The sequence below is a fragment of the Dendrobium catenatum genome, unplaced genomic scaffold (genome assembly GCF_001605985.2).
Source record: "Dendrobium catenatum unplaced genomic scaffold, ASM160598v2 fragScaff_scaffold_1117, whole genome shotgun sequence".
Classification (NCBI taxonomy): domain Eukaryota; kingdom Viridiplantae; phylum Streptophyta; class Magnoliopsida; order Asparagales; family Orchidaceae; genus Dendrobium; species Dendrobium catenatum.
Window position 1 is genome coordinate 1519960 of NW_021319579.1, and position 19274 is coordinate 1539233.

The 19274-nt window shown below is 37.3% G+C and overlaps 1 protein-coding gene across 1 annotated transcript in view; it reads right to left on the reverse strand.

The window, feature by feature from the left end:
- LOC110113758 (phosphoribosylaminoimidazole-succinocarboxamide synthase, chloroplastic) overlaps window positions 1–18116 on the reverse strand; it is a 29278-nt gene extending 11162 nt beyond the window's left edge. Inside the window, exons 1-7 of the mRNA XM_020846435.2 lie at window positions 17736–18116; window positions 17562–17663; window positions 12926–13055; window positions 12568–12660; window positions 12400–12488; window positions 10544–10624; window positions 9863–9952 (exon numbers count right to left, since the gene is read on the reverse strand). Coding sequence (XP_020702094.1) covers window positions 9863–9952; window positions 10544–10624; window positions 12400–12488; window positions 12568–12660; window positions 12926–13055; window positions 17562–17663; window positions 17736–18020 — 870 coding nt within the window. The 5' untranslated portion in view covers window positions 18021–18116. The remainder of the gene's footprint in view (window positions 1–9862; window positions 9953–10543; window positions 10625–12399; window positions 12489–12567; window positions 12661–12925; window positions 13056–17561; window positions 17664–17735) is intronic.
- Window positions 18117–19274: the final 1158 nt, after the last annotated feature.

The following is a 19274-nucleotide window of genomic DNA, read 5'->3' on the forward strand; positions in this document are numbered from 1 at the left end:
CGGCCCCTCTACCCACTCCCCTCCCTTTTCCCTCCCAAAACCTCATGCCTAATTTTGAATTGGTTAAATTTTGGATGGAGTTTTGAATTCCAAATACTTAATTTGAAATTCAAAATCTTGCACAATTTACCAAATCTATTTTAGGAAAGTTCCTAAATTAAATCCCTTTGAATTTCAAATTCATATCGGATTTATTAATACACTTTCCTAATTCCTAAAGCCTTAAATAAGTAATCCAATTCATCTCCCCAATCTCCTCCCTCATCAAGAATTGCGCAAGATTCTTAAACAAAACATTGCATTTTTATGTAATCCTGCATCATCTGGTATCAGAGCATGATATGCTCTTGCATGTGTTAGGATTCCTGGTAGTTTTCTTTTCTGCATTTTTAGTCTTTGCATTTGTGACATTTAAAATTGTTAGGTTGCTGCCCTAGTTATTTTCTCCATCATTTTGCATCACATAATTGTGATTTAATCATATAATTTGCTTCCCGTTACATCCTAGTCTCGTTAGGTGTCCCGTAGTAGATCCCAATGGACCCGGAACAAATAGGAAGGACCTTAGACATGTTGGTTGGTCAAATGAACAACATTAGCCAGCAACTCAAGGAAAACCAAGCCGACCTAGCTGAACTTTGTAGGAACACCACTGAGAGGTTTGACACACTTGAGCGAGCTAGAGAGCACCCGACTCCCTACACCCCATCTAGACCACCATCTATGTATGGGGATGAAACCTACCCAGATGAGAGGCAACACCGTGCCAATCATCGAGCTCCTTACCACAAACATGACCCACGTCATGATCTAGACTTGGATGAGAGGCAGCACCATGCCAATCATCGAGTACCTTACCACGGACATGACCCCCGTCATGATCCTGAAGCACTCATGAAAAATATTAAAGTTGACGCTCCTACCTTTGATGGCACACTCAATCCCCAGCTCTTCCTGGACTGGGTCAAAGGTATGGACAATTTCTTCAAGTGGTATGACATCTCCGAGGCTAGGAAGATCAATTTTGCGGAGATGAAGCTCGCGGGTAGGGCGAGTCAGTTTTGGGCCAACTTAGAGAGCCTTAGGGAAGCTAGGAACGATTACCCCATTTCTTATTGGTCGTCCGTGAAGCGGGAACTCAAGCAGAAGTACTTGCCTCCGTCGTACTTCCCCCGACTATTAGACAGGTGGAATAGGCTGACTCAAGGCAACAAACCAGTAAAGGAGTACATCGCCTCTTTTGATGACTTCTTGATTCACTGCAAAGGGGAGACCTCTACCACCCCCGTGCAGATCTTATCTATGTTTTGTACCGGGTTGCGAGAGGATCTTCACAATGAGTTGTTTGCCCGGAACGTCACTACACTGGAAAATGCCTAGAGCCTAGTGCTTGATTTAGAGGAGACCCGTTCACAGTACCCGAGCCGTTCACATGACTCTAGGACTCCTACATATTAGCCGGTAATTCCACCCCGCACACTTCTACTATCCGACCCACTCCTGGGAGCACGACCCGACCACCCACGGGTCCTCCGGTACCTCGATCTGATTTTAGAAACAAACCTCCCACCTCAGATACCCCTTGGTCCAGTCCCGGGACCAAGTGCTTTCGATGCCAGGGGTATGGGCATATCGCTTCTCAGTGCTCCAGTCCTTATAAAGTCTCGATCGTCGAAGACATCACTGAGGACGATCTCGAGCCTGAGGTTGATCAGATCCACCAAGTCAAGGAAGAAGGCGAATACTTAGAGGAGGATGACGACACTGCAGTCCTCCATTGCCTTCAGAAAATGGATACCTCTCCCATTTTCGTGGTGAGATGTGTGCTATCCCACCAGACACCCACGAATGACTAGCGTATGACCTCGATTTTCCACACATACACCAAGATCAAAGAAAAGAACTATAAAGTCATCGTGGATAGTGGTAGCTGCATAAATGTTGTTTCCTCCAGGCATGGTATCCCAGTTAGGTCTTTATGCCATTCCTCACCCCAACCCATATAAGGTAGCTTGGGTCAACTCCACTGCCTTTAAGGTGAAAGAATGAAGCCACATGTCCATCTCCTTTGCCACTTATAAGGAGAATGTTTGGTGCGATGTACTGACGATAAATGTTGGACAAATCTTATTAGGTCGTCCCTGGATCTATGATAACGATGTCCATATTTTTGGGCGTTCGAACACCTGCATGTTCAAACATGCGGGCAAAAAATTAAGCTTTGCCATGCAGCCCCGGGTTACGGATGACTCGAAATCCAACCCAGCTAAAGCTAAGAAAGGTGTGAACCTTGTCACCGCCAAGGTTCTGACTGCTGAGGTTGCTCTAGGCGCACCCCTCTACGGCTTAGTAGGTCGTGAGATTCCCACCGAATCTGACGAACCTATCCCTCAGGAAGTCCAGCCTATTTTAGGCAGTATGCTGATATCTTTCCCGATGATCTTCCAGTATTTACCACCTCTTAGAGACTTCAGCATGCCATAGACTTCGTCCCTGGAGCCTCCCTTCCAAACCTGCCACATTATCGCATGAATCCCACGGAACATGCCAAACTTAAGAAGCAAGTCCATGAGTTACTGCAATAAGGCTTCATTAAGAAGAGTCTGAGTCCCTGCGCGGTGCCAGCCCTTCTCACCCCAAAGAAGAATGGATCGTAGAGAATGTGTGTTGATAGTCGTGCTATTAACAAGATCACCGTCAAATATCGATTCCCTATTCCGAGGCTTGATGATATGCTCGATATGATAATGGGTGCCACACTATTCTCCAAAATTGATCTAAAAAGTGGATACCACCAGATATGGATCCAACCTGGAGATGAGTGGAAAACTGTCTTCAAGACCAAGGATGGTCTCTACGAGTGGTTAGTCATGCCTTTTGGGCTAAGTAACGCCCCTAGTACCTTCATGAGGATCATGACTCAAGTGTTGCGTCCATTTATGGGAAAGTTTATCGTCGTCTACTTTGACGACATTCTTATCTACAGTCAGTCGATTAACCAGCACTTAGACCACTTAAGACAAGTTTGTGAGGTCTTAAGGAAGGAGCATCTACATGCCAATTCGAAGAAATGTACATTCCTTGTAGAATGCATCATCTTTCTGGGCTTCATCGTATCAGCCCAAGGGGTTTCTGCAGACTCCGAGAAGGTGAGGGCCATTGTGGAGTGGCCTGTCCCTCAGAACATCCGGGAAGTCCGCAACTTCCAGGGATTAGCCACCTTTTATAGGAGATTCATTTGAAATTTTAGCATTATCGTATCTCCTATCACTGACTGCTTGAAGAAGGGTGATTTCCACTGGACCCCGGCCGCCACCAGAGCTTTTGAAGAGATCAAACAAAAGATGGTGGAAGCCCCAGTGATGAGACTTCCTGATTTCTCCAAAGTCTTCGAAGTGACTTCCGACGCTTCGAGGGTCGGAATTAGAGTCCTCTCCCAGGAAGGTCACCCAGTAGCTTACTTCAGTGAAAAGCTTAATGATATTCGGCAGCATTATTCCACGTACTACAAAGAGTTTTACGCTGTGATCCAATCTCTTCGTTATTGGCGACACTACTTGCTCCCGCAAGAGTTCGTCATCTTTTCGAATCATGAAGCTCTGCATTATATTAACTCCCAGAAGAAATTAAATGCACGTTATGGTCGTTGGGTTGAGTTCCTTCAGGAATATACGTACAACCTTAGACATAAGGCGGGAGTTGAAAATAAAGATGTCGATGCTCTCAGTCGTCGTATAATGACTACCACTGAGATGAGAGAAGAAGTCATGGGATTTGACCAAATAAAGAGGGATTATTTGGAATGCCCCGACTTTAAGGAGACCTACACTCTCTTGTCCAAAGGCAGCACGCGCCTTGTGGACGATTTCCTATTGAAGGATGGTTATCTCTTCAAAGCTCAGAGGCTTTGTATACTGAGCACCTCCCTTAGGGAATTTCTAGTCTAGGAACTCCACACCGGAGGCCTCACTGGGCACTTCGAACGGGACAAAACCATCGAATCCGTGGAGTATCGTTTCTTTTGGCCCAGCCTAAAGAGAGATGTCGGTCGGCTGGTCAGTCGGTGTCACACCTACCAACTGGCCAAGCAACGTAAGCAAAACACGGGTCTTTACACTCCTCTACCTGTCCCTAGTTGTCCTTGGCATGATGTTAGTATGGACTTTATCTTAGGCCTGCCCAAGACACTCCGTAGGCACGATGCCATTTGTGTTGTAGTTGACCGATTTTCTAAAATGGCACACTTTATTCGTTGCTCCAAAACATCTGATGCCTCTCATATTGTGAAGTTATACTTCAATGAGGTCGTCTGTTTACATGGTTTACCCAAAACCATTGTATCAGATAGGAATGTGAGGTTCACCAGCTATTTTTGGAAAATCCTGTGGATGAAAATGGGCACCAAACTGCAATTTTCCACTGCTTTTCACCCATAGAATGATGGTCAAACCGAGGTAGTTAATATGAGTTTGGGTAATCTGTTGCAGTCTTTGGTTGGCGAGCATGTTAGAGATTGGGATTCCATTTTGCCTACTGCTGAGTTTGCTTATAATAATTCCATTAACCGAACCACGGGCCTGAGTCCTTCTGAAATTGTATACGGGTTTAAACCTAGACAGCCGTTAAATCTGATACCCATGTGTCCTAGGTATAGGATTTCTAAGTATGTATCATCATTTGCATCCCATTTGCATGAACTTCATAAAAAAATTGCACAACAAATTGAAAGGAGCAATAATGAATATAAACTACATGCAGATTTGAAACGACACTTTAAAACTTTTGAGGTTGGTGACTCCGTGATGGTGCAGATTCGTCCGGAACGATTCCCGCAGGGAACGGTTAAGAAGTTGCATGCCAAGAGTGCCGAACCTTTCAAAATACTTAAGAAAATTAATGATAATGCCTATGTAGTGGATCTGCCTGCAGACTTCAACATTAATCCCTCTTTTAACATAGAAGATTTAGTTGCATATGAAGGTCCTGATTTTAACCCTCCAAATCCACTCATACAGCCGCCTTGTGTAACCCCACCTTGTGAGATTCCAAACCTACCCCCACTACCAAATATGCCTAAATCTCCTATAGCAGAAAAGGTGGAGACAATCCTAAGTGATGAAATCATATCTACAAGAGAAGGTGGCCGAACGAGATAGTTGATCAGGTGAAAAAGAAAGCCTGAGTCAGAGGATACGTGGTTAGATCGCGAGGAGTTGCAGCAGATTGACCCAGATACATTAGAGATCTACGAGAGCACCAGAGACACTTACTCGACGGAGTCGAGTTTTCTCCCACCCCGCGAGAATGATGGAGACATCAGATCGTGGAAGGTTTATCAGAGGCGTGGCCGCCGATCTACGGCCACGATCGAGTCATTGTACTTTTGATTTATGTCATGTATTGTTTTATTTTTGTGTCGTTGTATTTTATTTTATTTTATGTTATTTCATTTCCCGTAGTACCCTTCTAAGTAAAGGGGTTTGTATGTAAGTCCCGAGGGAATTTTCGTCTTTTATTTCTTGAGTCTCATGTACTAGGCTATTTATATCCCGTTGTTTTATTTTTCAAGTAATGAATGAATATTTGAGAATTGTGTTTTTCTTGTTGGAGTTTCGGGGAGAGCTTGAGAGATTGGAGAGATCCCTTGGAGGGAGAGATCGGCGCATTACCCACCAATCTTGGAGACGGCCGGATTCGTGGTTTTTATTCTCTATCTTCCCTACCTTCCCTTCCACTTAGCCGTTGGCTCCCCATCTCACCTGAACCCCTCCATCCCTCCTCGTTAATTCCCTTTCATCCTCTCGGCCAAGCACCACCCGCCGACCCCTCTACCCACTCCCCTCCCTTTTCCATCCCAAAACCTCATGCCTAATTTTGATTTGGTTAAATTTTGGATGCAGTTTTGAATTCCAAATACTTAATTTGAAATTCAAAATCTTCAACCTGGCCGAAATTCCTCTCTGGCCTGCACCGCTTAAATCTTACCAAAATCAGCCTTCTATTTTGGGGAATTAAATCCTTTCTCTAAAACCTGGCCGAAATTCCTCTCTGGCCTGCACCGCTTAAATCTTACCAAAATCAGCCATCTATTTTGGGGAATTAAAGCCTTTCCCTAATTCCTTAGCTGGCCGAAATTCCCCAAGGCTTAACATTGATTCTCCTTCTTCCCAAGACTGCAGCCAGAAAACTTCAGCCGTTGCATTACCTCCTCCACCCTTGGAAGACCTATAACTGTTGTTTTGGAAGACTGAGTTGCTGCCCACTAGTTTCCTTCAGCCCAGACTACCGACCAGCACCTCCTATAGCCAAAACAACGACTTCTCGCATGGATGGCTGACCCCGAAACGGAGTACGAACTTGAGTACGACGAGGAAGGCTTCATACGCATTCTTCAGTCAACTTTCTTTGACGTTAATCCGATGATCGATCACACCGTTGAAGATTATATAGAGCATATTCTGGACACGTTGGTAGAAGCAATTGAAGAGCAACTTGAAGACGTTGAGTGGCGGATCACCACCGATCCTTGGCAAAGGGTTCGACTTTCCCCTTTCCTTATATTTCTTAAGTCTAACCATATCTTGTGTTTGATTGTAGTCACGAAGGACGATTTCTACTGCTTCTGCTAAGCTTAGTAAACTTAGGGTTTTGAGCGTATTCATGTGCTTACTAATCTCATTGGTAGACTAGGGATTTCTATTGAAACTACTACTCTGGCATCATGTTGCTTTCTAATTTATTTTGAAAGTTTAAAATCTTTGGTTATGTGATTTAGCCTAAGCGGGTGTGACCCCCTTTATATTTAGTTCGTTGTTTTAAACTACTAATAGTTTTCTTCACTATTATCCTAATCAAGAGTTGTGCAAGATTCTTAACAAAAACATTGCATTTTTATGTAGTCCTGCATCACTTAGGTATTTGAAAATTTAATATTTAAAATTAGAAATTTACCTCCTTGCATTTAAAGCGGATGGTGGGGGGAGTGATGATAGATCCGATCAAGATCTCATGGTTTCGTCGTCCCGGGTCATCATGGTCCCTGGTCATCTTAGTCAGAGGAGGTAATCGACCCAACTTGATAGAAGGATCCTATCGGCATCCGTGGATTGCTTCGTCCAAGGGTACCTTGTAGACTTAGGATGTGTATTTGTCTAAAGTAGGACTGCAAACGAACCGAGCTGAGCCGAGCTTTAACCTATTCGAGTTTGGGCTCGTTTGTCATAATCAAGCTCAAGCTCGGCTCGAAGGTCGTCAAATATTCAAAAATGCCACCGAAATGCTTATAAATTCAAAACTCCAAAAATTTCAAAAAAAAATATTTAAAAGAGAAATTCAATCATCAATAACTTCAAGCAAAACTCATCCACTCTCTGCAACAGTTTGCCAAGATGGACAAATAAAAAAATCACTTCAGTTCATAAAAAAAGCTAATGTTTAATCGAGAATATCACAATGATTCATTCTCAAACAGCCTCTTGCCAGTAAGGACGTGGCACGTGTCCTCTAGCCGGTAGTTTTGCAGTCAAATGACATTGCAAGTAAACGGTTATGATTGGAACCCTCTAAACCGGGTGTTTTGCCACCAAATGGCACAACTAAATTATGATCATGGCCAGAGCCCGTAAGTTTCCCAATGGTATTAAATCCTTGATATATGAATAAATAAGATATAATCAATAGGAAACAAAGCCCTCTGTTAGCTAAGGTGGATTCAAATTCGTCCCCTTAGACAAATACTCACCCCAGGTCTACAAGGTACACTTGGACGACACAACCCATGGTAATACAGCTTCGAGATCAAAAGAAAACAAAACACTAAAGGACCTCATTACGGCATTTAGTTTCTTCTAAATATCTTCCCTTCCTCTTGTGGCCATGACTTGTTTTGTTTTCTTGTGGTCTAAAGGACCTCTAGCTTGTGGTTTAAATGCTTGTATAAACTTGTACATAGTGTGTATAATGCTTGTACATAGTATCTATAATACTTGTATAAACTTGTACATAGTGTGTATAATCCTTGTACATAGCATATACAAACTTGTATATAGTTTTTATAACGCTTATATATAAATTTTACAAACATGTGCATAGTATGTATAATGGTTGTACATAGCATGTATAAACTTGTATATAGTGTGTATAAATAAACATATACATAGTGTGTATATAGGTTGTACATACACGTTATCTATAAATAATATACACACTATGTATAAATTTATACATGCTATGTACAAGCATTATACATATTATGTATAAGTTTGTACAAACTATGTATAAGCATTATAAACTTATATATAGTGTGTACAAAATATAATAAACTCACAAGGATACTTCTGTCAAGTTGGGTCGACTACCTCCTCTAACTAAGTAGATCAGGGACCACGATGGCCTGGGATGACGGAACCATGGGATCATGATCAAGCTCATCATCCATTCCCCCAGCATCCACTTTAAGTGCAAGATGATGAAATTTTCAAATTTTAAATATCAAATTTTCAAATACCTAAACTCATGATGCGAGATATCATGTATTCCTACGTATTTGTTTGACAACTAGCCTTAATTAAAAATTTTCTCTCATTATCGGGAGGGGTAATTAACTATACGGGCTTGTGCCTATAGGAAACCAGAACTCAGATCATAAAGTCCTAGCAAAATGAGGGTGAAATTTCTGGGTAGTGTCTTATCTACAAACCCAATCTGACTTCTGGAAATTTACCTCATAACATAATCAATTAACACTCTCTCGAAAGAGGGAAGGCCGGGGTGCGAATTTTCGAAGCCCACACACCTCTAAAAATTTTAGAGTATTATTTTTATGTTGATAAAATATTTTTTTGTAAAAGGAAGATGATTGGAATAAATGAAGAATAAGCAGATTGTGAGAATTGAACTCCACAAGATGAGGCAAGATAGACTAAATTATTATGAAGAGACTCAAATAAAGACATTTATGAGTTATTACTAACTATTTCAACTTTCTTTAGGAATTAGCTATGGATGAGTAGGGAAATGAGAAAGAAGAAATTTGAAATTGAAGTTGATGTTGTATGATACTTTTATATAATTCTTGTAATAATATTGTTTTGTTCTTGAAATATTTAGATTTCAATTCTATTTCATAAAATGTTTTACTTGTCATTTTATATGTTGCACAATTTTTTATTTCATATGTATGCCAATTTATTATTTTATGGTTCAATAGAAAATTAATATGTCATCATTTAATATATTATTTAGGTATTATATAAAAAATCACTTTTAACCTTTATTTTCACTTTATGCAATTTTTTTATTTGGAGGCTTACGTCTCGCCTCACGAACAAAAAATGCCTCAATACCCAATTGCGCAATTTAAATCTATTTCAAAAGTATTAAAAATATTTTTTATTAGATTTAAATGAGAATATAACTCTTAATAGAATACGATAGAGAAAATTAATTCATATAGCCTACCGTACAGAGTGGGATAAATACTTATTGTTGTTGTTATTCTCCAATACAAGATTAAGAGCCCTTATATAGAACTAGGGCTTACAAGACTGCTGCCTAAAATACTTTATTCTAATAGGACGGATATCAAGTCTTTATTGCATACCATTAAATAAGTCATATATAATTTAACATATTTCAAACAAGTCTAAAATAAATTGTGCAATATCACCGCAAACTTAGATATTATGAAATTTGGAACATGTAAATCTATATATAATTGTAAGCTCCTATCCCCTACATATCGGGATTTCTTTTAAATCTGTAGTGTAACAACCCATATCACATACATATGAAAACAATTACCATAAAAACACATGCAAATGAAATACACAAGGATTCTCATAGGTGCAGTAGGAAGCCAAACCTCATCAATTAACAAAATATTCCCATCAGAGTCCTTCCCGAACTCATACTTCGTGTCCACTAATAGAAGACCATGATCGAGAGCAACTTGCTGAAATATTAAGAAATATTACATAAATAAACATGACAGGTATTTTATGATCTGAAGTATGAAAGTGAACGTACATCAACAAAAAAAGAAGATAAATGAGCCAAATTATTGCAAAACATTTGTCTAATTAAGATTGATGTACAAAAGGCTAATGGATAAAACCAACAGAAACAAATAGATTGCACAATTAACACGTGCAAGCAATAACGGGAACAGAAATCCTATGATGCAACATAAGGCACCCTGACTGTTGGAAGGCTGATCACCATGGCTTATTAAGGCTTCGTTTGGGACGGCTTTCTTACTGCTTCTTAAAGCAGCTTTCTAGTAAAAAATAAATTTTTGTACTAGAAAATTGCTTTCAAAAACAGTAAGAAAGCCATTCCAAACAAAGCCTAAGTCAGGTTGCATATAAAACTCAAAAGCAAATATCCCAAAGCACTTTATAACCAAAGGTTGTAGGTACTTGGCAACAAAATACTACTTTACGTACATGTTGGTTATCTAAGAAACCAAATGAAGATTGACAACTTCACAGAAAGTATAATAAGAAAATAATCAAAAGAATGTCGAAAAAAGAAAAACTCCCACCTGTCCATATTCAAATAATCTCATAGCTTTGCTGCTCACTTCGAGATATTCATCCTCTGTCATCAAACCCATTTTTACTATCTAAGTACAAAAAATCATCATATTAGAAATCTGGCAAACAACCAAGAAAACAAAAGAAACAAGTTTCACAAAGCTTATGATTCAAGGAATATTAAAAGGAACTCAAATTAAAATAAAACCAATAGCATAGCGAAATTTATTTCTATAAACATATCCACCACTTTGGCTATGCCTTATGGTACCCTAAAGCAACATAACTGTAACACATCAATTGATGCAACTGGGCATGGCATCTTCAGAGACTTAAAAGGTAAAATACAAAGCCCGGATTTTCAGAAAATAGAGTTAAAATACGACTGCATTTAAAATAAAAGGACACCAAGGATACATTAAGCCGAAACAGCAAAAATGGAATTAGGTCATAGAGGAGGAGGATGATGATTGTGGTGGGGGTGGTCGTGAGTTTTAGGCAAAAACATATACATAATTTCATACTTTTTTATATATCAGTACTTTGGAAGTATTTCTACAATCCATATACTAGCAAACATTTCAAGATAACTCAGCAACAATCTTGCCAAACCAACAATAACAATAAAAAGAAAAAACTCACTAGGATCAGTGTCAGGTTTTTGTGTCAAAATTGTTATCGAGTATATCTCAAAAGATCAAAGTGATGCAGCCAAAATCTTAGATCAAATTACATAATCAATTGAACTCAAAGCAACTTACTGTACTTCTAACAAAAACAACCCTCCAACCCACATTCCGTAGGCTTATCATTACACAAGGATTCCTATGCCTAGATATTGGGGATATCATTACGAAAAACAAAGCATGAAATAAGCACTACCAACACAACCTTATGCCTATAGCAATATCCTAATTTAGCTGCAAGATTATGTTGGTTTCCCTTAATTGAGTAACCCATATTCATGATTACAAAAGGAAGTATCAAGTAGTTTCTCTTAAAGTCAGTTTGTTTCAACCTAGGATGCACCAACACTCCGAGTTAAACTAGCATACAATGTCTAACACATGTTGTACGTTGACACATGAAAGTGTCCGATATGTGTCAAAATGGTGAACACTTGCCGGATTAAAAAAAAAAATTTATGCGTGTACAAAGAAACTTGCTATGGAAGGAAAAATTAATGAAAAAATTTAGGAATATCAACTAAAGATTAACTTGTCCACTCTCTGAGGTACAAATGACCTTTGTACTTCACATAATTTCATGTTTATTAAATCTTTTCAATTACATGGCCCGCAAATGCAAAGCTCTTTTAGAATGTCCTATCATTAACTATATACTTTATTAAGGGTGAAATGACAAAAAAATTAGCTGACAGAAGTCTACTTCATTAAGACCCTTAATTACAGTGCTAAAAAACTCTCAAGTGTCACAAATATCCCTCTCTTACTTTAATATCCTTACCTGCATAATTAATTGAGTTTGAATGCCAAAAATACACCCTATTTTCTTTCTCTCCCTCAACAAAAAAAGAAGGGTTCACGCTCTCTCTCTCCCTTATACACACAAGCACACAAAGCAAAATAAAAACTTTGATCAAAAAGTAACTGTAGATGTTTCACATTAACCATCATGAAATGATGTTAAAGGATACATTATATTTTTTCTCAACTTAGAAAGGATATTTGTAAAGACTATAGATTTACTTAAGGTACCACTTTGCAAGACAAAAAAAAAAAGAGCAAAGTGAAACAATCTAAAAAATGCATACCAATTTGAAATCCCCCTGTACTCAAGGACGGAGGTCTAATTTATCCTTATTTAACTTGCAACTTATTAAGCTTCAGTCAACACAACAAACCTCATCAGGAGACACCGGAACATCATGATTTGTTTCTTTGGTTGTAGGTGTGAGAATATTCGCAGGCAACTTCTGATTTTTCTTCATACCTGAAATGCATAAGAGGTAATAGATTTACTTATGTAGCCTAAGCATAACATAAAGAGAAGATTTGCAACTTAGACACACCATCAGGGAGAATATTCCCACAATAATGCCTTCTGCCACTGTTGTAAACAGTCCAAAGAGATGTGTCGGTGCTGCCAGTCACAAAGCCTCTAACTAAATAGCAATTAAGTCAAATTAAATATTTTAGCTACCTTGGCTAAAAGATTGGAAGAAGAAGAAAATGAAAAAGGCAAATTGAAGATTTTAAAAATACAAATAACTAAATAGCAATTATGTCAAATTAATTATTTTAGCTACCTTGGCTAAATGAATTGGCATTCAATTAGGATTTCCATAACCCACACTCCCGGTGGTTAAAAACATATTATTTTTACGAGATCAAATTTTATATGACTATTTGGCCCAAAAAGGAACTTACCAACAAATTCAACTGGAAAAACTGAGCATTTCTTTGCTATTGTCACGTTCTTATCAGGAGAGCAAATGACTGCATTAGGAACAATGTGTTCAGTCTTGCTAAACCACCATATGCTTGTTTTGTTTAGAACCTGAGGGTAATGAATAAATAACAATCATTGTCCGATTACTAGTAAAGATCAACTGAAGGAAATTGAACTCATATTTACAGATTCAGCATTTTCTGCAGGAGAGAGACAGGGTTGCTAAACTTATTCAGAAATTAATTTCATCAAAACATTGAAAAGTGCATCCCAATAGGTAATTACGAGTATACACCATAGGCAAAGCATGACAAGCCTGGATGAGAAAGGTTAAGCATTAATGTTGTTGATGTTAAATAAAAAAATCTATGCAAATTCATGAAATGAATCCTCATTCACTGATGATGATTTGTTTTTATTCTTGTTGATTAGTTTGCTCGATTTTTTGTAATCAATGCTAAGTTTTCTTGCTAGGCATGCGCAAGCAGCAAAAATAAGGGAGTGTATTATTTGGATAAAACCAAAAAATCAAACCAAACCAACCTCAATGGTTAAAGCATCAGCTCAGTTATTTGTTATAATCTTGACTTTCTTTGATTTTTTGTTATAGGTACGGTTTTTGCTTTTGTAAAATTGGTCAAATAAAAAATTAAATGATATTAATGTCTTCAAATGCTAAATCAATAAAAACCATATAAATAAATAAGTAGCATAAAAATTCACGTGGCCATTATTTATTTCACATGTCAATATTATAAACTTTAGCAAATATTACTTGGTATTCTTCATATTATATGCTATTTAAGTTAAAAATAATTAGGCTCATTGTTAAAGTTAATAATTACATTTCAGTTCACTCAATACGGAGCTGAACTGACCAAACTAAAGTTCAATTCTGTTATATTTTGATTTAAAAAGGTTTGATTGATACAATTTTCTAAACTTTATGGCTACAACTAATTAGTTTAGTTAATTTTAATTATATATCAAATCATCCAGACCGATCAAATGCACACTCCTATGTAAAAGCCTGGAAGGCCAGCTGAAAGATCTAGCTTCTTCATGTAGAAAGGTGAAAGATGAAAATGTCTGTCAAGGTTTAAAATTGTATTGTTGAGTATGAGGCATTTTTCATCGGTAATGTAAAGCATAAGCCTTCAAGAAATTTTGAGGTGTAAGCCTCTAAAATAAAAAGATAGCATAAAATTAAATTGCTGAAAAAAAGTAATATATTAGCACCCTAACTTATTAATATATTAAAAAGATAACACATTAATATTTTAAAATAGAAAGAAGTAACAAACTGTGGATATATCAAGTAACAAATTATTCAAGCTGTAAAGTATATCAAGTAACAAATTGAGTAGAATAGAACTATAATGTAAACATCAAAGTAATATAAGATATCAAATAAATTTAGCACATTAAGATTATCTCTCCCACTTCTATTATTCAACAACCAATTAAGAATATAATAAATAACAAATCATAAGTCCTTAGCAATCTTATCATTCAAGGGGACTTCATTAGAGATATGATCAGTTAATCTCACCTGCCTCATCTTCAATTATATCCAAATTCTCCCATTTTTTCTCCTCTGCTTCAATCGTAGTCATCTTTCTAGTTCTTAATAACGATCAAGAAAATTGGTATAGCTCACATCTTGATGATGAATATGTAAGTCTCAATACCTTTACAATTAATTGGTATAGCTCTGAAGTGCCAACACCAAATTAGATCTATCATTCAACAAAATTTGAAAGGATAAAATGTAGTTAGCATTGGGAGAGTCCTTCCTTATTTCAATAAATAAATATTAAAAATTAATTGAAAAATATTTTGCAACTATAGCTTTACCTTGCTATAGTTCAAAGAAATATTCCTTAATCAACAAGTTGCATATCAACGTTCGCCTAAAAATTAATTGAAAATATTTTACAACTATATCTTTACCTTGCTATAGTTCAAAGAAATATTCCTTAATCAACAAGCTGCATATCAATGTTCTCCCTCTTAGTTGGATCAACACTCTACCCATCTATATATCAGTATAATCCTAATTTGATCTCAACTCTCAAGGTTATTTGAATTGTTCTCAGCATATTAGAATTAAGGTAATATTCAACAGAATATAAATGATGATGTAGATGAAGCTCACACTTGCTATCAATAATATCTAAATATCCTTATAGTTGGACTCATCTCCTCGTAAGTTATAGGCTATCAACTCCTTAGCTTCATCCATTGCACTATAAATGAAGCCCATAAGTGACTTTTCATCTACATCCACTTTAGAATTTGAACCAATGGTCCTATTGTTATTATTACACATTATCAAGCAATCCAAAAATATACTCCGTATCCTTGGCTTGATCAGATGCTTCAACAAATTTTAAGAAAACAGTGTCATAAAAATTGTTAATCATAATATTAATCAAGTTTCTATTCATGATATCAAACTAGCTATCAGGCACGATCATTACTCTAGTCTGATTCCAAGTCCTAATTTCATCAATGATTTTTTTATGATTGTTCAGCTCCTCCTTTAATGCCCAAAATTTTAAAGCATACATCAACGGCAGTTTTAGGTCTCTACCATAAGCACCTATGGAATGGAGCATATTGAAATAAGAAGGGGAGGTTTCAACATTAAAAAAAATAGCTTTCTCATAAAAGAACCTCCCACGCCTCTCTAGCATTCTCATGAGACATCTTCTGAGCTACCCTCCTGCCATGATCTTTGTCATCCTCCAAATTTGTTATATATTGATTCATGGGCCCTTTTGCACCTCTACTTGATATTGGTGACAAAGATGATGTGGAATCAATGCTATGCGCTCACTCCCATAGTAAAATCCGACATAATTTCTATCATCAAATTGTTGTTGTACCAAATGCTTTGATATCATTGTCTTGTTCATATATGCTTGAATGTCTTCTTTTCTTCGTCAAACACTTTAGCACACGGTGCAACATTTTAGCGTGAGCCGAAAACATGCTCTTTCATTCTTGTAAAACACCCTTTAACATCTAGTAATGGTTGCACTTTAAATAAACATATATCTTTTCATTCACTCCAATGTCAAGTTGCACACTATGTCAACATGTAGGGTCCTTCCTATGTCTCGTTGCACTTTTATAATTATCTCTTACCCTTAAAAAAAACCCAAACAACAATATTTCAATTTAAAAAAGAAAAGTTGAAACATTCAAATAATCACAAAAGAAGAAAAAAAAAATTAGGTTTAGAAAAAAAATTCTAAGGTTACTAGCAAGAAGAAATATTGTAAAGAAGAGAGACCCTTAACCTTTGTTGAAGAAGAAGGCTTGGTAGAGAGGAAGGAAGCAGCTGAAGACTACGAAGGAAATAGAAGGCCACAAATGGCAGACAACAAAGAGGAGGGGGGGTGGATGGCTGGAATGTGTGAGCCTAGAGGCAAGACGTAGGAAGGTCAAAACATGCACTTCTTTTTGTGATACAAGGACCAAGAGATAAAGAGGGGTAAGGTGGGCTAATAAAAAAGGGTTTTTTTTCATAAATATCTAAACCTTAAAAATTGAGGCTCGTGCCTTAAAAAGATTGAGGTGCATACACCTCCCATTATAACCATGAGGCTTATGCCTCAAGGCCAAAAAAATATAAGATTAAGTTGAGATGCAGCCTCAAATTGTACAATTTTAAATCATGATGCCTGTTAAAGAGGCCTCTTCTAGGAATTGACATTCATGCCAGAAACACAATATTTCAACTTCTAGAGGGCAAAATTCAATGTTTGATATGAAGAGAGAGCTCCTTTGCTAAAATAACATGACAAGAAGAAAAGTTTTAGGAATAAAAATCAAAGAGCAGACCAATTATATCAAATACAAGACATGCAATAAATCAAGACTTATAATTACAGGTGCTCTACCATCTTAAAATTGGTTTATTTCATATATTTCCACTTTCTAGTTGGATGACATCATAAAAAACGAGTGAATTTTCAACAATTATTAGAAAAACTCAAAATGATTTTTACATGAAAAGGAAAAAAGAATGAACTTTTGCTGGACATGTCAAAAGCAGCTTCTAATACCCATGCCCCCTCCTTGAACCCTAGCACAAACCTGAACAATTAAGCACATGCAATTAACACTAGCTTAAGTTCAATAACCCATTACACAACCCAATTACGACAAATATGTGATACTAATAAATGTAATTTGTAGATTGAGATGATTTAGCATCATTGTGGGTATTTGTTTTATCATGCGTTCTGATAGGTTACTAGATGTCACTCTAGTCTATAAATACTCATGTGGAGTTTTAGAGCATCCAAACAAACATGTAGAAGCAACTGAGCATTGGCTCATTTCACTCTCTCTCCCATTATCTGGAGTTGTAGGCATCTTCTATTGCCTAATCCCTTCCTCCCCCATCACCTGAAGTTTTAGGCAAGCTTCAAGTTGCCTAATTGATATTTAATGCGATAATTTCTGCTGTGTTCTGTAATTCTATGTTTTGGTTCTTATCAATTTGCAACATTGAAACGTTCAGAACTGCAACTCCATAAACCCAACTCAATAAAAAAATAACAGAAGCCACTTATGCAAGAAAGAAAGGTAAAGGTAAACCTGCCCTTTAAATGGAATGGAAGCCAGAACCCTATCAAATGCGCTCTGTCGATCGGTTGTCACCAGCACCATGTAACCTTTCCCCTCGTAGATATCCCTTACCTACAATCCCAACGTAAGATTAGAAAATCAAAGAGAAAGATACATAAGAGTTTAAGGAAGCAAAGGATGGACCTTCCCTCGAGCTTTGGCCTTAAGACCGGGAACAGTGAGCTCGAGATGAGTCTCGGAGAGACATTTAGGGACGAAGGCACGAGCGGCAGCGAGGACGTCCTCGCGATGGCCAGCGTCGACAGAAAGGCACGAGGCTCTCGAGGCGACAGCAAGGCGCGGCTGCGGTGCCGACATGGAAAAGCGGGCAAGCCGGCGAAGTGAAGGAAGAAATGGGGTTTTCAGGGAGCTTTTCTGCCTTTTCACGGCTGTGGCAGGAGATGGAGATGGAGACGGAGAAAGCGCCATGTGAAGTGAGGCGCTGGATCGAGGAGCGGGCCAAAGCAGGGCGCTACGTCACGCTGTGCCTAGGTAAAACCTCATGGAGTTCGCCTCACTTTGTCTTCTTGGAGTTCAAAGCAAACTCCTTGGTGAATGTTTTTTTTTTTAATCTCATTGTAGATATTTAAAATTCATAAGGATTTTAAATTTGGTCTAAAATAAATTTTAAAGATTAAATTTATGTTTGGTTGAATCTAAAATGATTTTAAATTAAAATAAAATTATAAGCCTAGTGCATGATAGCAACGCATGTGTTTTCAAGGAGGTTATGAAGACTATGTTGTGTGCTTCTGTTAATCATGGAGGTTGTACAGGTCATGCACATTATGGAGAGATGGATGTCACACAGCTCAATGATGAGTTTGCAGAGAAGCAGAGAAAGACAAAGGTCATAGAGGTCATGTCATAGTCATGAGGGTTGGATAGGGAAAAAACTCGTGGAGGTCACTAGTAGAGGTATCAGATATCACATGTGTTGATAGTAGTATCTAGTGTTATGTAACTGGAGAGAGAAATCGGGGTTTGGGTCAATAACTTCCATCACTCTAGTTAAGAAAAATTGATTTGATCATGGTAGGTAATCTTTATCCTACTTTTATTTTGTATGATTTTAATTTTTGCACATTTTCTCCCTTCTAAATTTGAAAAAAATATAGTATCTCCCACTCTAGTGGGCTTTCACTGTATAACTTTTGATATGTATTAGATATCATCATCATCATGAACATTTTAGCATGCTCATATTGAAATTTCACTAGTTAGCTTTGTGTCATTTTATTTAAAATGAATAGAGTAATAATAAGTATAAAATCATTAGAAAGTATATTAAAACTAGACATAAAATGCATGACTACATAAAATCATTGTTCATTTAGTCTAACATATATTTTGACATAATATATACATACTAATGAGTACACTGGATAAATTTAAATGCTATCATAATTACATAAGATGTGTGCATGTTGTTTATTACCATGATATAAAATATGTGTAATAATAAGAAAGACTAACTAAAAATGATTGACTGATTTAGGTTGATGATTGACTTATGTAGATTGGCTTGAGACATATTACCCTATATAAGAAGATGGATCGACATACTTTCCTTGAAATAAGATTTGTTGTGTGATCCTAAAAAAATATTTAAAAATAGACATAAGGAGATTGACTAATATGATATGATACGCTGATAGACAGAAAGTAACAACTTCTTATATG